General features: G+C 43.3%; 1 protein-coding gene across 3 annotated transcripts in view; it reads right to left on the reverse strand.

Annotated features, from left to right (window-relative positions):
• The window catches only part of LOC124007030 (protein phosphatase PTC7 homolog), a 41,071-nt gene extending 18,588 nt beyond the window's left edge, over positions 1-22,483 (reverse strand). The window contains exons 1-6 of one of the 3 annotated variants that reach the window (XR_006833861.1): positions 21,651-22,483; positions 15,431-15,610; positions 12,209-12,407; positions 11,135-11,258; positions 10,889-11,018; positions 9,309-10,752 (exon numbers count right to left, since the gene is read on the reverse strand). Coding sequence is in view for 2 of the 3 variants with exons in the window: in XM_046317278.1 (XP_046173234.1) it covers positions 10,694-10,752; positions 10,889-11,018; positions 11,135-11,258; positions 12,209-12,407; positions 15,431-15,610; positions 21,651-21,852 (894 nt within the window). In the remaining variant the exon portion in view is untranslated. Of the gene's footprint in view, positions 1-7,929; positions 10,753-10,888; positions 11,019-11,134; positions 11,259-12,208; positions 12,408-15,430; positions 15,611-15,730; positions 16,069-21,650 lie in introns of those variants that run through there. The other 2 variants (XM_046317278.1, XM_046317279.1) reach the window with 2 other exon arrangements.
• Positions 22,484-24,750: the final 2,267 nt, after the last annotated feature.

The following is a 24,750-nucleotide window of genomic DNA, read 5'->3' on the forward strand; positions in this document are numbered from 1 at the left end:
AAATAAAGGTGAAATAAAAAAAAAATAAAAAAAAATTTGTTTATGTTTTTTCAGGTTATTTGTAACTTATTTTGTACTTAATATTTCTGACACTGTGTCTTATGATCGAAAGGAGCTTCTTGATATCAGGGAAGCGATTACTCACCCCATACTGAAATAATTCTTCTTCTTCAATGAGTCGGATGGGAAGGATTTACTCCAGACACCCGACTAGGCCCTCATCCCCGTCATTCACAGGAGGAAAAGATGGAGATATCGTGGGTGACGGTCCGGGTGCATTGTTAGGATCCGGCGTCTAGAGGGTAATCTACCTTCACCATCAATCCTATTAGCCAAAGTACAATCAATCGCTAATAAAATAGACAAACTACAAGCACGTATATCCTACCATCTGGACATTAAAAACTGTAATATCTTATGTTTCACAGAGTCGGGATTGAACGACAACATGATTAATATACAGCTGGCGGGTTTTAAGCTTTTTCAGCTGGATAGAACAGCGGCCTGTGGTAAGATAAGGGGTGGTGGCCTGTGTATATGTGTAAACAACCGCTGGTGCACGAAATCTAAGGAAGTTTCAAGGTTTTGCTCGCCTGAGGTAGGGTATCTCATGATAAGCTGTAGACCACACTATTTACCAAGAGAGTTTACATCTATATTTTTCGTAGCTGTCTATATACCACCGCAGACCGATGCTGGCACTAAGACCACACTCAATGAGCTGTATACGGCCATAAGCAAACAAGAAAACGCTCATCCAGAGGCGATGCTCCTAGTGGCCGGGGACTTTGATGCAGGGAAACTTAAATCACTTTTACCTCATTTCTATCAGCATGTTAAATGTGCAACCAGAGGGAAAAAACTCTGGACCACCTATACTCCACACACAGAGACGCATACAAATCTCTCCCTCACCCTCCATTTGGAAAATCTGACCATAATTCTATTCTCCTGATTCCTGCTTACAAGCAAAAACTAAAGCAGGAAGCACCAGTGACTCGGTCAATAAGAAAGTGGTCAGATGAAGCAGATACTAAGCTACAGGACTGTTTTGCTAGCACAGACTGGAATATGTTCTGGGATTCTTCCTATGACATTGAGGAGCACACCACATAAGTCACTGGCTTCATCAATAACTGCATCGATGACGTCGTCCCTACAGTGACTGTGCGTACATTCCACAACCAAAAGCCATGGATTACAGACAACATCCTCACTGAGCTTTCAAGGAGCGGGACTCTAACTCAGAAGCTTACAAGAAATCCCGCTATGCCCTCCGACGATCCATCAAACAGGCAAAGCATCAATACAGGACTAAGATCGAATGGAGTACACTGGCTCCGACGCTCGTCGGAGGTGGCAGGGCTTGCAAACTATTATAGACTACAAAGGGAAAAACAGCTACGAGCTGCCCAGCGACACGAACCTACCAGACGAGCTCGCTTCGAGGCAAGTAACACTGAAACATGCATGAGAGCACCAGCTGTTCCGGACGACTGTGTGATCACGCTCTCCGTAGCCCATGTGAGTAAAACCTTTAAACAGGCCAACATTCACAAGGCCGCAGGGCCAGACGGATTACCAGGACGTGTACTCCAAGCATGCACTGACCAACTGCTCTGCTGATACTCACTGACATTTTCATCCTGTCCCTGACTGTGTCTGTAATACCAACATGTTTCAAGCAGACCCCCATAGTCCATGTGACCAAGAACACTAAGGTAATCTGCCTAAATAACTACCAACCTGTAGCACTCACATCTGTAGCCATGAAGTGCTTTGAAAGGCTGGTCATGGCTCACATCAACATCATTATCCCAGAAAACTTAGACCCATGCCAATTTGAATACCGTCCCAACAGAGCCAAATATGATTCAATCTCTATTGCACTCAATACTACACATTCCCACCTGGACAAAAGGAACACCTATGTGAGAATGTTATTCATTCACTACAGCTAAGCTAAGGACCCTGGGACTAAACACCTCCCTCTGCAACTGGATCCTGGAGCCGCTCCCAGGTGGTAAAGGTAGGGAACAACCCATCTGCCACGCTGATCCTCAACAGGGGCCCCTCAAGGGTGCATGCACAGTCCCCTCCTGTACTCCCTGTTCACTCATGACTGCATGGTCAGGCATAACTCCAACTCCATCATTAAGTTCACCGATGACACAACAGCCTGATCATGGACAACGATGAGACAGCCTGTGGGGAGGAGGTCAAAGACCTGGCCACGTTGTGCCAGGACAACAACCTCTCCCTCAACATATCAAGACAAAGGAGATGATTGTGGACTACAGGAAATGGAGGACCGAGCACACCCCCATTCCCATCTACGGGTCAGGTTGTGGAACAGGTTGAGAGCTTCAAGTTCCTTGGTGTCCACATCACCAACAAACTATTATGGTCCAAACACACTAAGACAGTCGTGAAGGGGGAACGACAAAGCCTATTCCTCCTCAGGAGACTCAAAAGATTTGGCATGGGTCCTCAGATCCTCAAAAGGTTCTACATCTGCACCCTCGAGAGCATCCTGTCTGGTTGCATCACTGCCTGGTATGGCAACTGCTCTGCCTCCGACCTCAAGGCACTACAGATGGTAGTGCGTACAGCCCAGTACATCACTGGGGCCAAGTCGAGGTCCAAAAGGCTTCTTACCAGCTTTTATCCCCAAGCCATATGACTCCTGAACAGCTAATCAAACCGCTACCCAGACCAATATTTTACTCTGCTGATACTCTCTGTTTATAATCTTTGCATAGTCACTTTAACTCCACCTACATGTATATATTACCACAATTACCTTAACTAACCGGTGCCCCCGCACATTGACTCTGTACCAGTACCTCTTGTATATAGCCTTGCTTGTCATTTTACTACTGCTGTTTAATGATTTGTTACTTTTATTTTATATTTTCTACTTAACACTTTAAAAAAAATCTTAACTTCTTAAGGATTGTTGGTCAAGGGCTTAAAGTAAGCATTGCAATGTAAGGTAGTTCGGCGTGTGTGACAAATACAATTTGATTTGATAGAGCTCCAAGACAGGATTGTGTCGAGGCACAGATGTGGGGAAGTGTACAAAACATTTCTGCAGCATTGAAGGTCCCCAAGAACACAGTGGCCTCCATCATTCTTAAATGGAAGAAGTTTGGAACCTCCAAGACTCTTCCTAGAGCTGGCCGCCCGGCCGAACTGAGAAATCGAGGGAGAGGGGCCTTGATCACGGATGTAACCAAGAACCCGATGGTCACTCTGACACTGCTCTAGAGTTCCTCTTTGGAGATGGGAGAACCTTCAAGAAGGACAACCAACTCACATGGAGTTTGCCAAAAGGCACCTAAAGATTCTTAGATCATGAGAAACAAGATTCTCTGGGCTGATGAAACCAATATTGAACTCTTTGGCCCCAATTCCAAGCATCACATCTGGAGGAAACTTGGCACCATCCCTACGGTGAAGCATGGTAGTGGCAGCATCATGCTGTGGGGATGTTTTTCAGCGGCAGGAACTGGGAGACTAGTCAGGATAGAGGAAAAGATAACGGAGCAAAGTCCAGAGAGATCCTTGATAAAAACCTGCTCCAGAGCGTTCAGGACCTCAGACTGGGGTGACGGTTCACCTTCCAACAGGACAATGACCCTAAGCACACAGTCAAGGCAACGCAGGAGTGGCTTCGGGACAAGTCTCTGAATGTCCTTGAGTGGCCCAGCCAGACTCCGGACTTAAACACGATCGAACATCTCTGGAGAGACCTGAAATAGCTGTGCAGCAACACTCTCCATCCAACCTGACAGAGTTTGAGAGGATCTACAGAGAAGAATTTGAGAAACTACCCAAACACAGGTGTCGCGTCATACACAAGAAGACTCGAGGGCTGCCAAAGGTGCTTCAACAAAGTACTGATGTGGACACCAAGGGTCTGAATACTTATGGAAATGTGATAATTCAGTTTAGCATTTTTTATAAATTAGCAAACATTTCTAAAAACCTGTTTTTGCCCTGTCATTATGGGGTATTGTGTGTAGATTGATGAGGGTAAAAAAACAGTTTAATAAATGTTTGAATAAGCCTGTACCCTAACAAAATGTGGAATAAGTCAAGGGGTCCGAAGGGGTTCCGAAGGCACTGTATACAGCCAAATGATCTGTAATACGTGTCCTGACTGACATCCCACATTCCTGCACTACAAATGCTGACCCTGTGCATCCTGTCCTTGGATCTTTTGAACCATCTGTGTAAATAGCCACAAAATCCTGATACACAGTATCCATACATCTCTTAAACAAATCAGATGGATCAACACCCTTCCTATCTGTCTGTAGTCTCTCCAACACTTCTAGATCAACTACTGGAGGCGGTAGAAGCCATGGTGGATTTATAGGAATAGCTACCGTTGGACTAAACTCCCTTCCATACAGTCCCATCTTCTTCACCTAAGTATTACCTACCCACCCATAGCTTGTGTTCTGTCCTCGCTGATGTTCCCGGCATGCTTGTAAAATCCCTTTCGCAGGATGAGACACCCCATGTCCCTGTAGGTTGACCCAATATTTCATGCCAGCTGCTGTCTTTATGCAATGGCATATCCCCCATCTGCACCCGTAGTTCAACCACTGGGGAGGTCTGAAATGACCCACTACATATTCTGAGTCCTTGTCCCTGTATGACATCTAGCCTTTCCAATGAGATGCGGGCTGCCGAACCATACACTATATGGCCATAGTCTATTACAGATTGGATCAATGCAACATACATGGTCCTCAATGAAGAAGGCCCAGCTCCCCACTCCTTCCCCGTCAGACAGAGCAACACATTTAGCACCTTCATACACTTTCCCACCACGCCCTCAATGTGTTCTGCCCAGGTCAGTCTGGTGTCAAAGTATACCCCAAGGATCCTGAAGGACCCCACCCTCTCCAAGTTTCTCCCATATAACCTCAAGCATACCTCATCTCCCACCTTCCTCCTGGGAAAGGACACTGTCTGAGTTTTCTCGACAGAGAATCTAAATTCCCACATTAATGCCCACATGGTCCCATCTCTTAACACTTCATCATTGACAACTCCCCCAATCAACTCTTTTATCACAGCCAGCAACCTTATAGGACTCATCGCCCCAACTCCCCCTTCCTCCCTAAACTTCAGAATCACTTTATTATGCACCTCCTCACCTTGGTGCTCCCCTCGCAACTTATCTCGCACTTCCTCTGCACTCTCTACCCCTGAACTGCCACTAGCATTTGGAAACAATGTTTCTCTCCTCAAACTTCATTTTCTGTCTTCTCTCTGCCTCCATAAACCCCTTTCTCTCCTGCTTTCATTTTCTCTTTCCTACTCCACCTTTTATTTGTACCGCTATGCTCCATACTTGATTCACTTTCTTCCCCATCACTATCTCCTACCATCTCATACCACAGCCTTGCCGAACCACCTCCACTTGCCGAACCACCTCCACACCGAGTAAAGTTAGCTTGTTTGTTTATCAATGATTGATACTGGAGCTCTGATCAACCCAAGTCAACAACCATTGCCAGCAATTCACCTGTGTACCAGAAAGCGTCACAGGGCTATAAAGCTGAAGCATCCTTTTAGAACATCTTCTCACCACCAAATATGTCAGAATGTCAGAAGAAGTCCAGTCGCGGATAGTGGGGGAGGATTGAACTAGGTGAAACTGGGCTGACATTCTGCTCATATTCTCATCGATGAAACATCTGATCTCAATACCTTTTTCTGTTCCCAAAACTAAAATCTGTTACAAACACAGTGTAGTAAGTTTATAGACTTAACGCGTTAATACATGCTACAACGGCCAATAAGATCTCGCTAGCTTGGCTTTAGTCACCTTCTCGCTTGTTCTGCCCAATATATTTCATTTGCTCTCATTGTAAATTACACTGATCTAGGGTTAGTGGTAAATATCTTCGGAGGATGTTTCAGAGCTGCTAGCGTCAGCTGACTGTCATGGAGGCGAAGACCTCATTCGGGCTCGTTTCTTATTTTGGAAAGTATGAAAAAGATTGGATACATTTAGTTCTCGGAAACCACATCAATATGGTAAAGAATGATTCTGCATGTGATGTGTGCATATCATATGGATGTGGTTCCGGACAGGCTAAACACTTGTCCTGAGGTTGTGCGATCTTCTGCACAGCTAGACTAAAACAAAGATCACCCGAAACGTGCCCATAAATCTCAACTGCTGCGTCAGCTGTTTTGTTCTTTAACTACCATGCTCTTAACTTATATTTGTTGCCACCTACCAATGCATTTAGCTAGCTAAATGTCCCAAAGTACTGCTCCAAGAGATGGGCTAAAAGTAAAATAATATACTTCATTGAGGCCACTGGGGTAAATGGTTCCACAGAAATGTAATTATAACAAACTCATTGGATAACTCTCAATTGTGGTCTGGCTTCAATCCTTCCAAAATGACTGGTGCAGGTGGTAGGGGAAACTGTTTAGCCCAGGTTTGCCAAAGTATATGTCGTCTCCCTTACGCAAAAAAAATGTAAATAATGCTGTGGTCATTTGGTTAATTGTTCAGCAGTCTTATGGCTTGGGGGTAGAAGCTGTTAAGGAGCCTTTTGGTCCTAGACTTCGCACTCCTGTACCGCTTGCTGTGCGGTAGCAGAGAAAACAGTCTATGACTTGGGTGACTGGAGTCTGACAGGTGCAATAGACTCCAAAGCATTTTTCAACCTCTTCTGTGCATGTGCAAATAGCTGACCTGATATCAACTAAAGCCTTCTTGGACAAATATGGGATACTCCTTCAAGGTTAATTATTGCAAAAAATGTATTTGATAATGCCTGATGGAATAAAATAATGAAAATTTATTTTATTCATAAATAAAGCTAATAATTGATCGATAATATTAATAAATCACTCCTAGTGCTCATGGCTGTCTGGCTAGAACATCACTAATCATCCTGGACACTGTCCCAGTTTAGATTATACACATTTCACTTATGAGATTGGCTCTATTTTGAGAAGTCTGTCTTTAGTATTGTGCAGGAGACAAAACCCATGAGATGGCACTGGCACAAATACAATAGGTTGGCTAGCACATGTCCATCTCGTGGTTTAAGGGCACTCCTTTCATGCTCAGCCTCCACTGGCAGCAATGTTCATTATGTGGGTGGATATGGAAATAGGTTTGGCATCTATATTCAATACATAGCCTGTAGATATGGGCCTGTTTTGGTGGTGACACACTAGTGTGTTCCAAGGTCACACAGGCTCATATGCCATATTGTCTGACACGTGTGGAAAATGACAGCGAGAGTGAGTGAAAGAGAGAGGAAGAGAGAGATTAACTGAGAAAAAGAAGGACATGGTAGAAAATAGGATTACAAAAAAGGGATGCGCAAGACAATGACAGAGAGGGGATAGTGGATGGTCTTTCTTGCAATTATGTGACAAAATAAAAATAAAATTGTGACTAATCTGGACCAGTGGCTTTGGTAGGCCGTCTTCCACGTAAAGGGAGATCGTCACACAATTGAGGGTCGGGTTAGCTCTTACACTATGCCAAAATCCTTTGATGAATGCTTGGGAGGTGTTCCAGGATATTGCAAGGGGTTGCCAGCATGCTAGCCCCGATGGGTTGAAAGGGGGACCAGCATTTGACCATGACAGTAAGGCAAACTCATTAAGCCCTTACCAATCAAGACAGGCCTAAAATAGCTCAGACTCATAGAGCGGACCTCACGAGTGGAGGTTAATCTGCAGGCTGGGCAGTTTCACACTGCCAGTGAAATGTGTTACAGGCAATGCCATCACATGGAATGCTGCAATCAACAGCAGTGTACAATCTCATGACTGTCTCATACTGGTAAACACAGGGAACGTGCGCCTGTATAACTAGGTTTTGTGGGAAACTGGTTTTAGCATCTACTCATAAAGCATACTCACAAACATGTATTTTAGTACAAATACTAGATTCTTTATTTGAATATTTTACAACTTTGAAAACACATTTACAGAAACTAGTTCTGCATTATTACACTTAACACACATGTAGCTTTCATACTGAAACATTGCTTGCTAGAGAACAAAATAAATAAATAAATAAACTTGTCTTGACTGCAGAAGCGTCACTGAAAAACTGAGCATGGACAGAAAAAGCAGGACATAATTGAACACTGAGCAACATACAAGTGGAAACGAGACTGGCTTGCACTACCAGACAAGGCCTCTTGATAGGACGGTAAAATATCAATTTGTTAAGGCGGAATCGGTCCTCACCATTATCAATAAACAGCACTACAACCCGCCCCGCGCTTCCTGGTTCAGCACATGTAATAGAAAAGTGTCCTTAAACCATAGAGAACTTCATCTCAAAATCAGATATTAAGCTAATTATTCATCAACACATAATGATCCCTCACTGTCAGAAAGAGTAAAAAAACGAGTTGTGTTGGGTTACTAAAATTGCATGTTTAAGTGTTTGCAAGACAACTTTTAAATGAAGGTGAGCAAATCAGATAGACATTTGGAGGCGAGGCAAGCTGTGTGAGACAGGGGCACATTTGCAGGTAAGCAAATTCCAATAGTATAAATAGCTTGGACAAGGACAGCTTGTCATGCAAAGACAGAATGCATAGGACAGATGAAATTCATGAAATTAAGTCTAAGGCTCCCGAAAAAAATAGTTTAAACAAATTTAAATAGTATTTACTCCACAAATGTAACAATTGATGTTCTTTTCAATTATTTGTATGCTGAAATGAGCAAGATCAATAGTGACAACATTGGTCTCCACTACACTGTTAGCCTGACTGAAGGGTTTAGATAAGAAGCTGTACCCTGGTCATGCTTGTGAAGCTATGGCTTTCCATCTTTGGTTTCTTTAAGGATTCAAAAACCTGCATTGTTGTTTGTTTCTCATATAATACCAGTCCCATAAATAGAGCCACACACACACACACGATCAAACCCGTTCTGGTCACATTGAATTTTAGGCACAACTAAGACACCTAAGTGGTCTTCTGTTTTGCACCAACAATTACGAGTGGCCATCGTTCTCCACAAGCAGAATGACAGTTTAACTGTCAAACTGATATGCTCTCAATTTTAAAATACATTTTATGTTACAGTATAGGTGCAGATATTTCTCCAAACCCAAATGAAAACATGAAAGAAAATAAGTTTCTCTTTGGTGCGCTGGCTCCATAACATTGGCAAACATTGGCTAACAATGCAGACAGGTGTGTATTCTGCTATTATGAAGAAGAAACAAAAGCATGCTAAGAACAGAACAGGATGATCAACTTTTAGCTTTCATGAAATTGCACACACACACACACACACACACACACATAAATACAGTATTAAACATTTAATTGACAAAATAAAAGCAGCAGGTAAATTGTTATTGGGAGACAGAACAAAAACTATTTTGAGATGACACCCACCACACAAAGACTGATTCTTGTTTAATAATAAGATGGCATGATTCTCATTTGCCATCCATGGAGCAAAAATATAGCTTCACAAAAGAATCACAGGGTAAATCCATATGTTGGATGATATTTCAACTGTCACATCAATGGCTATCAAACTAATAACATTAAGTTATAAAAATAAAACTTTGTTTAATAATTCATACCTGACCTAGTGTTTCGGTTGAAAGCATTCCTAGATGCTACCATTAGCATCGCAAGTTAACACATATCAATAACAGACATTCAAACATGAACCTATACCCACTTCTTACACACAATCATTTCATGGCCCTGACACGCTGCTACCAAGTCAAACATGATCATGGTATGAACACGTCAACATCGTGGTTCTTTCGGCCCATGGAAGGGAGTGATTGAGAGTATTTACTTCAAGGTTCAACCCTTCATAGAGTGTGAATGCTTGTGTACACATCTGGCACAACAGCAAAATAACCTCATCAGTGACAAAGTGAAGACACTCTCTGCCTTGTTTACATGACACACAATATTTACAAACCCATGAGGATGTGCGCACCAGCAGAACAGTTCAGACTAGCCTATAGGTGGCACTCTGGAGAGATCTCTGCTCGTGAAGCTAGTACATTATACTGGCCAGTTACCCCTTTATCCTAATCCAAGACCCTGACGCGCTGATCTACATCCTTTCTGATCACAAGTCACTGTAACCTCTTTAAACCCCGCAACAACCCAGTCCCTCTCAATTCCACAGTCTTACAATTCATCCACACACACAGACGACTTGGAACAGATAGTCACACAGCTACAACACAGACAGACAATCATAATGTATAGGCAACACAACCACATCTCCCCAACAACTCCAAAGCATGGCTTATTGGATTTATAACACCACTGCTTGTTTCAGGGCTACCGACCACAACTCCCTGTAAAAGCAAACTTGCCTACACTCAGGACTGCCATTCAGTCGTAGTCTGAATGTGGGGAACCAACGTGCCGTTCTGCATCACGATCAACATGAGAAAGTCCTTACAGCCTGCCTCCTCACTACAGTCCCAAAACAAAACGGAAGAATAGAGATGGAGTCCAATTCTGTGGTGAGGAGTGTGTGTTCTATTTTGTGGCTGTGAGACAGAAACGTCAGTGAAGGAATGGGGGGGCTACCCAGTCTGTCCAACAGGAAGCAATGCATTTGAGAAGGAGCCAGGTGGAAGACTGAGAGGGAAGGAAGTGAACAGTTCCAATAAACATCACACACACACTTAGTCTGTGTATTCTGCCACAATGGACAGCAGCACCGTGATGTCATCAGGCTTCCCCCCTGCAGGACACAAGACAAAAGAGAACGTATTAAATCGGCTTTCCAGAGTTTAAAGTCTACGTTGAATGGCCCAATCTTCAAACTGACAGTGGACATAAAATAGTGGTGCTGGAGGTGTTATTAGCCTGATACGTACCTCTTACATTCAGACCATTGTCACAGGCAAACTGAGCGAAAGGGGACATGTAGTTGGGGTCATAGGCCAGTTCATGGGCTTGCTTTGCAATGCTCTGTGCGGTCTGCTGGATACTGTCATAGTTGGTACTCTGAGAAATACAAACATTAGCATTAGGACCAGAGAAATGTGTTCAGGTATTTACTAAAGTGAATGTGTAGATATAAGAGTGTGTGCCAGCAGTTATGAGGTACTGTGATGTGTTACCTTGAGCTTTTTGAGCGCTTGCAGGATCATGTAGTCGGGCATGTTGTCGAAGAGGCCATCTGAGGCAGTCAGGATGATGTCACCCAGCTGGACGTCGAAGGAGGAGCTGTCAGCGGCCTCAGGGCTGGTGAAGAAAACAGACAGGACAGGACTGTCAGTGTGGACCAGCTAGAGGGCACTAGAAAGCTGCTACCAGACAGTAATAGTGCTCCTCACAAACAGAAATAGGATCAGGAGGAAGCAGGTCAAAAGTGACTGTGCGCCAGAGGGACAGCTGATGGCTGGGTAATAAGACACTCGATTTCTCCTGGAACACAGTGGAACAGTCACTGCTCCAGCCGCACCCTCCCAGAATGCTCACTTGCTTCCAGTAAGGTTATCAGGTATATTTTGTGGGAGCTGGCGGTACCCTCTGATTCCACCAAGACTGTCGTTTTACAATAACAGTCTCAGCTGACCTGGCAGTCCTGGGACTTGGCGTCAATGAGGACAGTTTGAGTCAACAGGCTGCCTGGAAAATTCTAACTCAATGACCTGAACATTTTATTTGACCAGATGAGACTATAACAACGCTTCGTCAGTCAGATACTGTATCTCCTCCTGAAACAACAGTTTCACCCTATTAAACCCCCTCCATGCCAGAAAGAGTGAATGTGAGTCGGTGTGTGCGAGTTTGCCGAGTTGTATGCATGGGAGCATGAATAGTGGCAACGTGTAAGTGTGCGTGTTAATGCAAAGTGCGGACTGCAATATAAAACATGAAAGGTCTCCTTTAAAATTGAGAAACATGGAGCTCAAAAGTGCCTCTTCCGAGATTCTTGGAGAGAGAAAAAGAACAAGCCCAGTGGAAAGGGGTAAGGTGAGTAGGGCTGTGACTCATGGAATTTTGGATGACTGTTATTGGTCAGCCAAATGACCCTGGTCACCGTAATAACCGTTCAAATATAACATTTAAAAAACATAAGTCAAATGTGGCTGTATTTTTGACACCCCTGGTCTAAAGACAGTTTTCTCAACAGAAATGGTCATTTGAGACCAGGTGGAGGGTCAGAGAAGTGAGGGCGGTGGACTGACCTGTCACTGAGTACCACTCCCTCTGCCCCTGGGGGAGCGATGGACAGCTGAAAAGGGGTGTTGAAGTAGTGCTGCTGTTCGTCCGAGCGGTGCACCACTTCTCCCCCTCGCACCACCAGGAAACCAGAGTCACCTAGATTACACGTGTGCAGTTGATGGCTCCGTCGGTCCAAAACCACAATACAGGCTGTGCTGCTCCCTGGGGAAGAGAGGGGAGAAGAGAGAGAGGGAATAGAAAAACATGGTGGTTGGCCATCACTTGATATCCTTTCTCCTTGTGAGCAAGGCATACGTGAGATAATGTTGGACCAGTCAGCCTGGCACAGAGACCAAAAACAACTGCCATGTTCCCCCGGCTTCAGCTCCTAGACTGCCCCTGACCTTGAAGGTACAGTCAAACACAGACCTTTAGCTGCTCTCCACCTATCCCAAAAAAAGAAGCGGGTCACTGTTGATAGACAAACATTGTGTGACTTGGTGGATAGTGGTGGCTCTGTGTGCAAGTAGCCTTGCCTGTGGTGTTGGGTCTCAGTTCAAATGTGTCCTCAGTCTGTCACATGCCAGTGCCGTAAAAAAACAGGTGGACCCATGAGCAGTGTCTGTTACTGCTCCTTCCAATGACCTTTTAGGTGCTCTGTAAAGGGGTGAAATGGTCACGTGGAGGGGGATGAGGGAGTAGGGACTTGGCCAAATGTCTGTCCCAATGTCTTCAGTGGAGTTGGACCTTGGTGGTTGCAGACTGAAGGACAGCACCATTTCAATTATATGATTATTACATCACTGTTATTTGGATATAATACGGCATATCACCACATTTTATTGTACACAAGCTTTTTTATTTTACTTTTTTAAAATCGATTATTGGTACTGATGGGGGGAGGAATCAATACAGTCACATATCACAATATCATTTTGGATGATATTATATTGATACTGACTCCAAGTATTGATTCGTAAAAAAAAAAATATATACATTAAAAAAAAACACATTCACCCCCCAGTCAAAAGTTTTAGAACACCTAGTAATTGAATGAGTAGGTGTGTCTAACCTTTGACTGGTACTGTATGTGTGAGAAATATATACATATATATACAGTGGGGAGAACAAGTATTTGATACACTGCTGATTTTGCAGGTTTTTCTACTTACAAAGCATGTAGAGGTCTAATTTTTTATCAAATGTATGTACACTTCAACTGTGAGAGACGGAATCTAAAACAAAAATCCAGAAAATCACATTGTATGATTTTTAAGTAATTAATTTGCATTTTATTGCATGACATAAGTATTTGATACATCAGAAAAGCAGAACTTAATATTTGGTACAGAAAACTGTTTGCAATTACAGACATCATACGTTTCCTGTAGTTCTTGACCAGGTTTGCACACACTGCAGCAGGGATTTTGGCCCACTCCTCCATACAGACAGTCTCCAGATCCTTCAGGTTTCGAGGCTGTCGCTGGGCAATACAGACTTTCAGCTCCCTCCAAAGATTTTCTATTGGGTTCAGGTCTGGAGACTGGCTAGGCCAATCCAGGACCTCGAGATGCTTCTTGCGGAGCCACTCCTTAGTTGCCCTGGCCGTGTGTTTCAGGTCGTTGTCATGCTGGAAGACCCAGCCACGACCCATCTTCAATGCCCTTACTGAAGGAAGGAGGTTGTTGGCCAAGATCTCACGATATAAGGCCCCATCCACCCTTCCCTCAATATGGTGTAGTCGTCCTGTCCCCTTTGCAGAAAAGCATCCCCAAAGAATGATGTTTCCACCTCCATGCTTCACGGTTGGGATGGTGTTCTTGGGGTTGTACTCATCCTTCTTCTCCCTCCAAACACTGCGAGTGGAGTTTAGACCAAAAAGCTCTATTTTTGTCTCATGAGACCACAAGACCTTCTCCCATTCCTCCTCTGGATCATCTAGATGGTCATTGGCAAACTTCAGACAGGCCTGGACATGCGCTGGATTGAGCAGGGGGGCCTTGCGTGCACTGCAGGATTTTAATCCATGGCAGCGTAGTGTGTTACTAATGGTTTTCTTTGAGACTCTGGTCCCAGCTCTCTTCAGGTCATTGACCAGGTCCTGCCGTGTAGTTCTGGGCTGATCTCTCACCTTCCCCATGATCATTGATGCCCCACGAGGTGAGATCTTGCATAGAGCCCAAGACCAAGGGTGAATGACCGTCATCTTGAACTTCTTTCATTTTCTAATAATTGCACCAACAGTTGTTGCCTTCTCACCAAGCTGCTTGCCTATTGTCCTGTAGCCCATCCCAGCCTTGTGCAGGTCTACAATTTAACCCTGATGTCCTTACACAGCTCTCTGGTCTTGGCCATTGTGGAGAGGTTAGAGTCTGTTTGAGTGTGTGGACAGGTGTCTTTTATACAGGTAATGAGTGGAGAACAGGAGGGCTTCTTTAAAAAGAAAAACTAACAGATCTGTGAGAGCCAGAATTCTTACTGGTTGGTAGGTGATCAAACACTTATTTCATGCAATAAAATGCAAATTAATTACTTAAAAATCATAAAATGTGATTTTCTGGATTTTTGTTTTAGATTCCGTCTCTCACAGTTGAAGTGTACCTATGATAAAAATTAGACCTCTACATGCCTTGTAAGTAGGAAAACCTGCAACATCGGCAGTGTATCAAATACTTGTTCTCCCCACTATGTGTGTGTGTGTGTGTGTAAAATAAAAACATATGCCTTTTGCTAGCTAGCATTAACTAGCGCTAATTGGCTGTACCTGTGCCAAAACTTCTCATCCTATAGCTTATTCTCAATCTTTTTAAAATTATGAGCCAATATGTTTTCAGCACTTATGTCCACGACTGATCAAAACTAATTTTCTCATGTGCTCTCGTCTCTCTGCCGCAGACATATAGGTAACAATATATGTTTGGAACAACAAACCGCTATATAAAAACAAATGGAGAAAAAAAAGCAGTACATATAGAATGGTAAGAATGGCAGCACATCATCACTAAAGTATTGTGATAATACTGTGTTGTAAGATCCCTGGAAATTCCAAGCCCTAATGCTTAGGAGGGAAGGCATTTCAGCTTTGTATCATTATATTTTTGGATGGATTGATGGAGTGCAGCTGAGAGGGCAGGGATACCCACAGGCAACAGATAAACAATCATACAGCAGATACTGTATGACCCACCCATGCATTATTGTGTGTGTGTGTGTGTGTCAGTGAGTGAGAGCGTGTGTTTGCTCACCTAGCAGGGGTACTTTGTTCTGTAGGAGCTCGTAGTAGCCTGACGTGAGGATCCCCACAGGGCTGCTGGGGGTGAAACGGCCCTCCTTCACCAGTCGCTCACACGTCCTCATCAGGGTGGCAGAGAACTGGGACGGGTCCACCCCGTAGTCCCTCCATCCACCTACACCATCTGCCACACCTGAGAACACAGAACAAGAAAAAAAGTGTATAAGGATCAGAACAGTGAATGATTATCGTTGTCATATTCTACCATCAATGTTGCCAACCCCCCGCAAAGGGGTTGGAGGGCAAACCTCACCTTCACGCTCTCTTTCACACATCCTGGCTGTCTGGCTGGGCATTGCGGTTTGTCATTGTAAATTGCAGTTGTTCGCGGTTCCGTCGCATGGCGACAAGAGACTAAAGAGATCTCTGGTTATCACTGACCAGCCAAACTACTCATCAACTCACATCACTGTCTGTGTGTGAACCCTTTGGACTACAGCAAGAAAGATAAATAAGCCAAATTAAATGGACCATGCAGTTGTTAACTCACTGACAAAGGAGGAGTGTATGAGTTCAGAGTGAGAGATGGACGTGAAATCAGGGGCCCCTGCATTGATTTACAGTTGTGTGACCCCCTTGATAATATGCAGGCAATTCCACAGTAACAGAATGATGCACTTTAAAACGTATGCCAAACAAAAACCAATGATTCAGTAGTTAAAAAGGTCTAATGCAGCTGTTTTTTTTTATTTCAATATGAAATCATTTCTGGGTAACAAGTACCATACTATATATATATATATTTCAATTCAAATGGTAAAAAATAACGATAATAATAATAATAACAACAATAATAGCTTCTTGGCCAAGAGCATTTTGTAATGCAACATTTTGGGAGAGGAAAACTGGGAAAGGAAAACTTAAAACTAGCTGTTATTGGCAGAGGTTCAAACTTTCTTATTGGTCTAGTAACTATTTTAATCGCCTGATGATGTCACCAGACACGTCAAAAATTCCAACCCACCAAAATAGGCTGAAATCAATGTACAATTACACAGTATTATTCCAACCTCAGCGTGGAAATATGTATAAAACACAGGAAGATAAAGTTTTTGATTGCGCTGGGCCCTCGTAGAGAATGTAGATTTCTACCCATTAGTCATTGCAAAAGCAGCAGCTACTCTTCCTGGTGTCCACACAAAACATCAGACAAGAACAGAACTACATACATTTATTTAAAAAAGGCACACATAGCCTATATACCAATGCATACACACAAACCATCTAGGTCAAATAGGAGAGAGGCATTGTGCCACGAGGTGTTGCTTTATCTGTTTTTTAAAAACCAGGTTTGCTGTTTATTTGAGCAATTATAAGATGGAAGGAAGTTTCATCTATATATTACTGTTCGTTTTCTTGAATTTCTTCTGGATTTGGGGAATATGAAAAGACCCCTGGTGGCATGTCTGGTGGGATAAGTGTGTGTCAGAGCTGTGTGTAAGTTTACTATGCAAACAATTTGGGATTTTCAACACATGAAGTGATGCAGTTAGTCTCTCCTCGACTCTTAGCCAAGAGAGACTAGCATGCATAGTATTAATATTAGCCCTCTGATTACAATTAAGAGCAAAACGTGCTACTCTGTTCTGGGCCAGCTGCAGCTTAACAAGGTTTTTCCTTGCAGCACTGGACCACATGACTGGAGAATAGACAAAACTAGAGCCTGCAGATCTTGCTTTTCGGAGTGTGATGTCAAAAAAGCAGAGCATCTCTTTATTACGGCTAGACCTCTCCCCATCTTTGCAACCACTGAATCTATATGTTTTAGAGGTCGACCGATTCTGATTTTTCAACGCCGATACAGATTATTGGAGGACCAAAAAAGCAGATGCAGATTAATCGGCCAATTAAAAAAATGCATTTGTCATAATGACAATTACAACGATACTGAATTAACACTTATTTGAACTTAAATAATATAATACATAAATACAATCAATTTAGCCTCAAGTAGATAATGAAACATGTTCAATTTGGTTTAAATAATGCAAAAACAAAGTGTTGGAGAAGAACGTAAAAGTGCAATATGTGCTATGACCGCTACCCCCACCTTTGTGCAAGGAGGAGCACTGCCAGAGCCCTGCAAACTGACCTCCAGCAGGCCACAAATGTGCATGTGTCTGCTCCAACAGTCAGAAACAGACTCCATGAGGGTGGTATGAGGGCCCGACATCCACAGGTGGGGGTTGTGTTTACAGCCCAACACCGTGCAGGACGTTTTGCATTTGCCAGAGAACACCAAGATTGGCAAATTCGCCACTGACGCCCTGTGCTCTTCACAGATGTGCTCAGTGTGAACCTGCTTTCATGTGACAGTCTGGAGACGCCATGGAGAATGTTCTGCTGCCTGCAACATCCTCCAGGATGACCGGTTTGGCAGTGGGTCAATCATGGTGTGGGGTGGCATTTCTTTGGGGTGCCGCACAGCCCTCCATGTGCTTGCCAGAGGTAGCCTGACAGCCATAAGGTACCGAGAAGATATCCTCAGACCCCTTGTGAGACCATATGCTGGTGCGGTTGGCCCTGGGTTCCTCCTAATACAAGACAATGCTCGACCTCATGTGGCTGGAGTGTGTCAGCAGTTCCTGCAAGAGGAAGGCATTGATGCTATGGACTGGCCCGCCCATTCCCCAGACACGAATCCAATTGAGCACATCTGGGACATCATGTCTCGCACCACAGACTGTCCAGGAGTTGGCGGGTGCTTTAGTCCAGGTCTGGGAGGAGATCCCTCAGGAGACCATCCGCCACCTCATCAGAAGCATACCCAGGCGTTGTAGGGAGGTCATACCGGCACGTGGAGGCCACACACACTACTGAGCCTCATTTTGACTTGTTTTAAGGACATTACATCAAGTTGGATCAGCCTGTAGTGTGGTTTTCCACTTTAATTTTGAGTGTGACTCCAAATCCAGACCTCCATGGGTTGATAAATTTGATTTCCATTGATAATTTTGTCAGCACATTCAACTAGGTAAAGAAAGAAGTATTTAATAAGAATATTTCATTCATTCAGATCTAGGATGTGTTATTTTAGTGTTCCCTTTATTTTTTTGGGCAGTGTATAATTAATCTTGGCTTCATAATAAATGTTATTATTATTTTTGTTGAGTTGTCATACTTACTGCAACTTGAGAAATTAAACCAGTCAGATGTACAGCCAGACTTATTAGCTACTCCTTTTGCCCCATCTCTTTCAACCATTCAGTTTTTCAATTCTCATCAATCCATGGTCAGTTTCTTAACAGGTGCATGTTTATAAATAATTGGAAGAAGCAATTTCATAAATTCATCAAGTGCAGCGCCTGGATGCGCCTCATTAATCACATCAGACCAACAAATATTTTTAAACATCATTCACATAAGTCACAGCAAAATGTTTTGTATCATCTCTTACACACTATTTTAGGCCCAGCTGTTAAAACTTTGGCTTTCCTGGATATAGCCACTATATTGTGATCACTGCATCCAATGGGTTCGGATACAGCTTCTGAACAAAGTTCTACAGCATTAGTAAAGATGTTCCTGTAGTGTTTGAAAACACCCTGGTAGTTTGATTAATAACCTGAACCTTTTAAAAAAGGCATTTCCAAGAGATTAAAAACTTAATCGACATTAAAACTACACTGGGTATAGGGAGGCCTGTCTATAATGCTCAGCAGAGGCCAGGATAGAATCCTTCTCGCCAACAGATTGTGTTAGCCAAACAGAAGCAATATAGCACCCAGGTGGGACACAGTATACATAAGCCCAGAGCCAGCAGTCTCTGTGGGTGTTTGATCCTGTCTCCATAACCAGTTAATTAGCCACAGAGGAAAGCAGCTCAGCCTCAGCCCCTGACCCGATGTGGTCCATCATGAGAAATCAGTAGACAATGTGAGCACCACTGTATTTCCCTAAAGCATGAGCAGACTAAAGCTATCCATGTAAAAACTACCGACCGTGTTATCACTAGACACAATGAGCATACTGAAGGGCTCTGCTGCAGTAATGTTTCAGGTCCAAGGTTCCAGCTGGTAGAGAAAGTCAGTAGGCTACACTCGACATCCAACCATTTCATTTTATTTCGGCACGGCTTGTTGCAATGACTCATCCTGCGCTTCTACCACAGTCAAATATGGCAAGTTTTTGAAAGGCATCTCATTCACTGCCTTAACATGATGCAGAGTTAGGCCTACATCCTATCAAGAAAACAAGGCAACATAAACCAAGCTAAAATTATGAACTAGCCTAACACTAACTATATTCAATGATGTACAACACAGTGTTACAGATAGAAAAGTATTCCATAAAAATGCCAGTTATTTGTTACACATGATAGGATGTTATGTAATTCTGCACATTCTGAACAGGGCAGTTGATGAAACTTATTTCGGTTTAGCTTTGGCTGATAATCGTGACGTACATTCCAAGCAACAGTATCTGTTCATGCTAACATTTTACATTTAGTTTGTTGATTAAGACGACATGGAAGTAAGAAAAAAAATGACAACCAAGCATATCCAAAAGGTTTATAGAATGATTAGTAGCGGCGAACAAATGGCCTAGTGTCGTCCTAGTTAGGGGAGTGTTTGGCCAGGGGGCTTTACTTGGCTCATCGCGCTCTAGGTTCATCAGTTGAACGAAGTTTTCTCCGACACATTGGTGGCTTCTGGGTTAAGCGGGTGGGTGTCAAGAAGTGCGATTTGGCGGGCCATGTTTCTGAGGACACATGACCCTACCTTCCCCTCTCACAAACCCACTGGGGAGTTTCAGCGATGAGACAAGACCGTAATTGAGTCGCAATTAGATATCAAAATTGGGAAGTATTTTATTTTTATAATGAGTAAAAAAATAAACCTGACAACAGCTGTATTATGAGTAAAGTAAGCAATTTAACAACAGGAGTAAAGGCAGTACCCTACTTGGGGGCGTGGTCACATTAAGCCCTGCCTTCTTTGTGTATCTATGTGGTGGATTGATAAATCCCACCGGGAGACCATGTAGGCATGTTTGGCAATTGAAATTCAAACACTTATTTTACAGAAAAGAGATGCACGTTTCTGGATGATGTACCATGCAGCCTTGTTGACAAAATCACAGAGCCACATAAATTATTGCTAGATTTGAGAATGGCCCCCTTCCCCCTCACCCATTGTCTTAACGGGCCATAGTAGAGTGCTCTCTGGCTTAGCATAATCGAATGTGCCCTATGTGATATCGGTCCGTATAAACCGGATGCAACCCGGATATAGAAGGTCCATGAATAGGCGTATGCGAACGTGAGTAGATTACCTTGAAAACAACGGGCGGACATCTTGGACGTATTCTCCAGGTCTTATTATATCTGTGGTGCAAACCTGTTTTAATTTTAGGCACCGTTCTGAATGTGTGACATCTAGTAAATAAGAACTTGATAATGATATGGGCGGATATTTTATATGAAATGGTAAAACGACAATGCACTTCCCCCTCATGAGTCTGTAAAACGTGAATTGGTCCTGGAAACATGGCTGCCTCCATGTTCAACCATTCTGACCTTTAGAAAACACCGGACAGTGAGTTCCCCTAAGCGTGTGTGAAATGTGTGTAAAATCAACAACAAAGTCGGCTAAGGCTAATGAATGAAGCGATAGGCTGTCACAACAGAATTATACATTTTGTTTAACTCTAACGAACCCCATTGTTCTTAGCATCGAATGGCGGAACAATTCATAAGCTAACAATTTATAGCCACAATCAACGTGCGACTTCCACATTTGTCACGCTATGAAATACCTGTTCACACATTCGCCACTAGTAGCGCTGGAAAGAGGGCTTGTCCATACGTCTAGGTGAAAGGTCTTTACAATTACTCTTCAACAAAGTATACATTTGTTGTAAACCCAGGCAAAATGTTTCTCGGTGGCTTGTAGGCCTACAGACCACAGCTGTAGTCTACCGTAGTAGGAAAACACCGTGACAACTTAAGACGAGGTTAAATCAGGTAAGGGGTAACGGTAGGGAATATCCCCTGGTCTTTGTGACACGTGCTAGGCTACACATTGAAGGTTAAATGTGGAAAATGCTATAGGCCTATTATACCCCAAAATGCCTTGCCCATTTCACGGTGGCTTTTGTTTTATGAATGAACGACTAGACTTTTAACGATGTCTTTACCGAAAAGATTATTGGAATATTAAAGTGAAACTTACCCAATACATCGGCGGACCTATGCCGGGCAATGAAACAAGCGTCATCCCCGTAGCACATCCCTTTCTTCAATATCCCCTTACGAAAGTCTTTCCCAAACCCACAACTAGCTGTGACCAGGCTGTAGTCCCGACCATCAGTTTGAGAGAGTCCGCCAAGGACAGCCCTCGCAACCAGTCTTCCATAGGAGAGTACGGATAACATTCCTCAAAAGCGAGCGCTCGTCTACCTGCCGAGCCCTTCACTCTCCACTCCTCTTGGCCTAGCCTACTTCGAGACTATTCCGACTTCCACCATTGGTTTTGGATACTTCTACCACTGAATAGGCTAAAACGCGAGTCAGTGAGGTAACACAACCGTGGAAAAGGGTCCTGGACTATGTCAAATTCTTCTAAATTGTGAAATTGTTCTGGTTCTTCAGGTTTTGGTAGATTTCATTGATCTTCCGGTGTGCACAATCTTTGCCGACATGTTTCCAGTCACACACAAATGCAAGCCGACAGGGCAAACCGGGTCCTCCAGTCTTGGGATTCGTTGGCTCGACGTCAAAGCTGCGCACGCAAAATGCAGGCTCTCCTACGCTTCATCAAAGATGACCTATTATAATTGACAAGATGGTCGACTAACCGCTCTAACAATGGATATTATATGTCTGCAAAGGCCAGATCAGGAGGGAACGGTCTAGTTAATTATATTTTACAGAAACATACCGATACATTTGTAACAACCTAGGCATTATTCAGCTTCGATCAAATATGTATCATCTATCATATGGCAATTCCCTTTTATATTGATCAAATGTAACACTATTGCCCCCATTAAAAAACAACAACACCACCTTACTTGGTCTGCTTATCCTGCGCGGACAGATTTTGGGCGGAGTCGACCCTGTCACTTCTTCTTCGATGAGGTTTAACGGAGGTTGGCATCCAATATATGTTGCATTACCGCCACCTACTATACTGGAGTTCAACTCCCTTACACTTTGCTTGAAAAAAATAAAGAAACAAATCCCTTCTGTCTAACACTACACACACACACACACACAAAAAGAACACCACCCTACTTGACTATTTAAATATATTTAGTCCTACCTCAGGCCAACAACCTGAAAGGATGGGACATCACCACCCTGTAACTCTTCTGATGTCAAGTCTCGCACACCCAAATACCTCTGCAGCTGCCACCACAATTAATCTTGATCTCTCTTTTGACAAACATATTTAGACTTAAAAAAAAATTATACTGTGTTATTGACTGTATGTTTGTTTATTCCATATGTAATTCCGTGTTGTTGTATGTGTCGAACTGCTTTGCTTTATCTTGTCCAGGTCGCAGTTGGAAATGAGAACTGGTTCTCAACTAGCTTACTTGGTTAAATAAAGGTGAAAAAAATAAATATATATCAAGACTGTTTCAAAGGATAGCTTTTTTTCCATCTACATAACATTGCAAAAAATCAGAAACTTTCTGTCCAAAAATTATGCAGTAAATGTAATCCATGCTTTTGTCACTACTTTTGATTGCTGCAATGCTCTACTTTCCGGCTACTCGGATAAAGCAATAAATACACTTCAGTTGGTGCTTAACATGGTTTCTAGAATCTTGACTAGAACCCAAAAAAATGATCATATTACTCCAGTGCTAGCCTCTCTACACTGGCTTCCTGTTAAGGCAAGGGCTGATTTCAAGGTTTTACTGCTAACCTACAAAGTATTACATGGGCTTGCTCCTACCTATCTTTACAATTTGGTCCTGCCGTACATACCTCAGTCGTGGCCAAAAGTTTTGAGAATGGCACAAATATTAAGTTTCACAAAGTCTGCTGCCTCAATTTGTATGATGGCAATTTGCATATACTCCAAAATGTTAGATTAATTGCAAAGTCCCTCTTTGCCAGGCAAATGAACTGAATCCCCTAAAAACATTCCAATGCATTTCAGCCCTGCCACAAAAGGACCAGTGACATCATGTCAGTGATTCTCTCGTTAACACAGGTGTGAGTGTTGACGAGGACAAGGCTAGAGATCACTCTGTCATGCTGATTGAGTTCGAATAACAGACTGAAAGCATCAAAAGGAGGGTGGTGCTTGGAATCATTGTTCTTCCTCTGTCAAACATGGTTACCTGCAAGGAAACACGTGCTCTCACCATTGCTTTGCACAAAAAGGGCTTCACAGGCAAGGATATTGCTGCCAGTAAGATTGCACCTAAATCAACCATTTATCGGATCATCAAGAACTTCAAGGAGAGCTGTTCAATTGTTGTGAAGAAGGCTTCAGGGCGACCAAGAAAGTCCAGAAGGCTCCAGGACCGTCTCCTAACATTGATTCAGCTGCGGGATCGGGGCACCACCAGAACAGAGCTTGCTCAGGAATGGCAGCAGGTAGTGCATCTGCATGCACATTGAGGCGGAGACTTTTGGAGGATGGCCTGGTGTCAAGAAGGGCAGCAAAGAAGCCACTTCTCTCCAGGAAAAACATCAGGGACAGACTGATATTCTGCAAAAGGTACAGGGATTGGACTGCTGAGGACTGGGGTAAAGTCATTTTCTCTGATGAATCCCCTTTCCGATTGTTTGGGGCATCTGGAAAAAAGCTTGTCCGGAGAAGACAAGGTGAGCGCTACCATCAGTCCTGTGTCATGCCAACAGTAAAGCATCCTGAGACCATTCATGTGTGGGGTTGCTTCTCAGCCAAGGGAGTGGGCTCACTCACAATTTTGCCAAAGAACACAGCCATGAATAAAGAATGGTGCCAACACATCCTCCGAGAGCAACTTCTCCCAACCATCCAGGAACAGTTTGGTGATGAACAATGCCTTTTCCAGCATGATGGAGCACTTTGCCATAAGGCAAAAGTGATAATTAAGTGGCTTGGGGAACAAAACATTGATATTTTGGGTCCATGGCCAGGAAACTCCCCAGACCTTAATCCCATTGAGAACTTGTGGTTAATCCTCAAGAGGCGGGTGGACAAACAAGACCCCACAAATTCTGACAAACTACATGCATTGATTATGCATCAGTCAGGATGTGGCCCAGAAGTTAATTGACAGCATGCCAGGGTGGATTGTAAAGGTCTTGAAAAATAAGGTTTAACA

Source organism: Oncorhynchus gorbuscha, linkage group LG20 (genome assembly GCF_021184085.1).
Source record: "Oncorhynchus gorbuscha isolate QuinsamMale2020 ecotype Even-year linkage group LG20, OgorEven_v1.0, whole genome shotgun sequence".
In the NCBI taxonomy this organism is placed as follows: Eukaryota; Metazoa; Chordata; class Actinopteri; order Salmoniformes; family Salmonidae; genus Oncorhynchus; species Oncorhynchus gorbuscha.